Source organism: Nuphar pumila, chromosome 13 (assembly GCF_984573655.1).
Source record: "Nuphar pumila chromosome 13, dmNupPumi1.hap1.1, whole genome shotgun sequence".
In the NCBI taxonomy this organism is placed as follows: Eukaryota; Viridiplantae; Streptophyta; class Magnoliopsida; order Nymphaeales; family Nymphaeaceae; genus Nuphar; species Nuphar pumila.
The window spans coordinates 4,347,189-4,350,728 of NC_143261.1; the positions used below are offsets into that span (position 1 = coordinate 4,347,189).

Sequence of the window (3,540 nt, forward strand, 5' to 3'; positions counted from 1 at the left end):
AGTGAATATTCATGGAGAATTTCAAAGAAAATGGCACGTGGGGTACGTGATTAGAAATCACCAAGGCCACTTTTTGGAAGCAGGAAGCCTTTCTTTTGATGGCTGTAAGGAAGATGGCGAATGGTTGGATATTCTACAGGAACACGATTCAGCATCAAAAGTGGTTATTGAAAAATGTCGCCCAGATATGGTGAATTCAGTCAAGAGGAATTTGGAAGGGAACAATGCGAAGAGACCATTCCAAACTGTGTCAAAAGCATGTCATTGATTTTTAACAGAATTCACTCAGGTGTACAGTGTAAGGAAAAGCAACCCACATTTTTGGCCAGACAATTAGGAAAATTAGTGGTTTGAATATTTTGGAAAGATCACCACCCTGACTGGCAGCCCCTCATAGAGGGAGATAAGTAATGTGTATTTGATATGCAATTAACTGGTTTTATTTGGTAAGGGGTCTGCCAAACCCCAGCTTGCGGATCGGAGAAAAAACAAAATCTATTGATGATCCAAAGATAATTGCCAAGGTTAAGGGTCGGCCAGTGAGAAAAGAGACCAGCACACTGGAGCATGATCATTTGAAAATGATAAAAACACCAGGACCCTTAGAACAATGGGCTAATTGCAGTACAAATAAAAGAACACTAACTATACAAAACAAGAATAGCAGGAACAAACCAAACAAAAGCCAATTAAGCGAATCAAAATTATGTTGTTAGTATTAAACTATTAATTGATACACAAAATCCTGAATGCCAAGGTTCTAATCCGCTAACAATAAAGTTCACCTAGAATTGTCTTCTAGAGTCACTAATGATCTGAGAACTCCTGGACTGATCTTGTCAGATAGAGCCCCTTTCTCTGAGATATGAAAGGCTTTCTCTTTCACAAGGCTTTGCAGTTTATTTGATTCGTAATCCAGCTTCTCTTGATCTGCATTGACATATCACAAGCAAGTAAATAAACCCCCACCTTAAGAACAAATACCAACTAAAGGAGGATCAATCAAATAAGATACAAGCAGAATTCACCTTTCTCCAGAATGGAATGAGCAGCATGAAAGGGTATGCGAGCAAAAGTTTCTGATCCAGGAAACATCATCCAGGTATGCTCCTTCGGATCGTGGCTGCCGCATGTTCGACAAATCTCCTTCACCAAGGGACCAGATTCATTACCCAAGGCAGATTTCATCATGGACTCAAATGGAGATGGTACGCTACTCTTGGTAGTGTTAGCTCTCCTACGCAATGCTGTTAAAGCTTCTCGGTTTCCATTCCTCAACTTATCATTTTCAACAAGCTGCAGACAAGCCATAACAAAGTCAGCAGAGCATGTAAGTTTTAAGGAAACCTAAACATCGATTCCAACCCAACCCATCCCACCTGATGCCGTGCCAGAAGAAGATGCTCTGCTTCAGTTTCAGTCTCAATGAGAGTTTGTTGCAGACGCCTCATGCCAGGATCCATATTGTTTCTGCAATTTTTTTTTTCTTTTTGGTTGGTTTAGAAAGATAGAGGAAATAAATTAAGCAACCAAATACAAAGAGAATCCAAGACAATGTTCATAGCTTCCTCTTAATTGTGTTAACTTATAAATGCAATTATGGGTGTGTTTTGGATATAAACCAACTATTTAATTTTCTGGCTTTTTATTTTTATTGGTTTTATTTGGTTTTTTTACTTTGAAAACAGGTCATGTTTGGTTCTACCTGAAAAAATATGTACGTTCACTGCCAATAAATTACATGATATAACAAGCCATTCAAGTACAAAACTTACAAAGTACATTCAAAACCCTCTCAAGAGCGTATTGCAACACACGAGGCAACTAAAACAACAATCAATGGAATTATGCAAGGAATAAAAAATTTAAATAAAGTCATTCCCTACCCAATCCATTTTTTTTTAATTTGGACAGAATTGGCTACTTTATAGATTCTACATCCCCAACTCAAAAAGGACGTTCAGCTAGAAGTTAGCATCATTAAAAATCTAGACACAAGTTTTAAGAAACAAGTAAACAATTAATTAAGGGTCAAATTACACGCAAGACAAAATCATGCTGATCCATGATATGTCATCTCTTTCAGGCATTACAACAAACAGTTGACATGCAACTTCCCGTTCCTCAAAAGTCCCATAAAGAAGAACCACAACGATCGAACAAATATCTCCGTTACCGTCGAGTCTAGCACATTCATCAACAGTGGAAGCTGGACAAGCAGCATTTCTCTTAATCATTTTAACAAATATTTGGTGTACATCATCCAAGCAAACTGTTTGGTGTACATCATCCAAGCAAACTGTTTCTGACCCAAATAAACAAATGGCTTGAATTGTGTGCCTTATCGTAGCTCCCAGTACCATGGAAAGCTCAGTATATGAGTATTAACTACCAGAATAACCAATCCGACCAAACTTTTACGACCACATAAGCAAAACTCGATGAGAGAGACAGATCAGTTACAAATTCATTAGCAGCAAGAGAAAAACCAAAGAAAGGGTATGTGAAGCAAGCGGGAAAGAAGATGAAACAGAGGACAGTAAATCCCTAAAATGACAAAAAAAAACCTAAAAATTATCAGAAGGGTTGCCCCTGGAACTTCTACGGTACTACCAATAATAACCTCACCACACAGACACAAAGAAAAAGCAAAGAAAGAAGGAGAAGATCGAACCCTCTTCTAGCGATGGTAGGGATCGCAGGAAGAACCGATGGATGGGGGACGATGCGCGGTGGGAAGGAGACCGGTAATCGCCATCTGCCATTTAACTTAGGTGGGCCCCACCGCCTAATTCCCGAAGGGATGTTCGACAGAGAAAGCTGGGGTTAGGCAGTAGGGGTGTCAACGGGTCGGGTTTGGTTGCGACCCAGGTAGAACCAGACCTGGTTTCGATTTTCGGGAATGGTATCGAGTTCGGACCATAGTGACAAAATATTGCGAGATTTATTAAAATCTTGTGAAAATATCGCGAGAATTTGCCTGAAAGTTTAAAACGGCAATTTCGTGCGAGATTTTCAAAATCTCGTGAGATTTATGAAAAAACATAAATACCGCGATTTAAACACGATATTTACGTTTTAAACGGTTATTTATCGTGAAAAAAAAACATGTATTTTTATTTTTAAATATTTTTTATTAATATTTTTTATAAAAAATAAATTATATATTTTTAATTTATTTTTTTATTGCTGATATTTTGTTAAAAAAAACATGTGACTTATAAAAAAAAATCAATTTCTGGTGAGCTTTTGAGAAACAAGAAATTGCCGTTTAAAACGTTTGTCACTATGGTACGGACCCAAGCTTAATCGAACCAATCATAAGAAAAATCATACCCAAACCCTATAAACACTACATGAACCAGACTCGGGTCATACATGTAAAACAATACTTTTTATCATGTTTACATTGAAAAATTGGGGTCTTAATGGGAACTCGAGTTGGGCCCGAGTCTGGTATAAAATTTCACAAACTATACCGGGGTGGATGTACTAATCAGACTTTTGAGTCCGGACCCAGGTCTTAATCAGATCTTCTTA

At 37.8% G+C, this 3,540-nt stretch overlaps 1 protein-coding gene across 2 annotated transcripts; it reads right to left on the reverse strand.

Annotated features, from left to right (window-relative positions):
• Positions 1–661: 661 nt before the first annotated feature.
• On the reverse strand, positions 662–2,734 carry LOC149817575 (P53/DNA damage-regulated protein). Of its 2 annotated transcripts, XM_089984912.1 has the most exons (4): positions 2,675–2,734; positions 1,380–1,470; positions 1,029–1,296; positions 662–930 (listed from the first exon to the last, which is right to left on the reverse strand). In XM_089984912.1, the coding sequence occupies exons 2-4, from the start codon at positions 1,461–1,463 to the stop codon at positions 782–784; spliced, it is 501 nt and encodes a 166-aa protein (XP_089841038.1). In that variant the 5' UTR covers positions 1,464–1,470; positions 2,675–2,734; the 3' UTR covers positions 662–781. The 2 variants fall into 2 exon arrangements, with proteins under 2 accessions (XP_089841038.1, XP_089841039.1); XM_089984913.1 differs by lacking the exon at positions 2,675–2,734.
• Between the last annotated feature and the right edge of the window lie 806 nt (positions 2,735–3,540).

Excerpts from the sequence above, each read along its gene's own strand:
- LOC149817575 (XM_089984912.1), bottom strand. The coding sequence starts at position 1,463 with ATGGATCCTGGCATGAGGCGTCTGCAACAAACTCTCATTGAGACTGAA. Across the intron at positions 1,297-1,379 it reads TTCTTCTGGCACGGCATCAG|CTTGTTGAAAATGATAAGTT; the intron begins GTGGGATGGGTT and ends GCTTGTCTGCAG. Across the intron at positions 931-1,028 it reads TCATTCCATTCTGGAGAAAG|ATCAAGAGAAGCTGGATTAC; the intron begins GTGAATTCTGCT and ends ATGTCAATGCAG.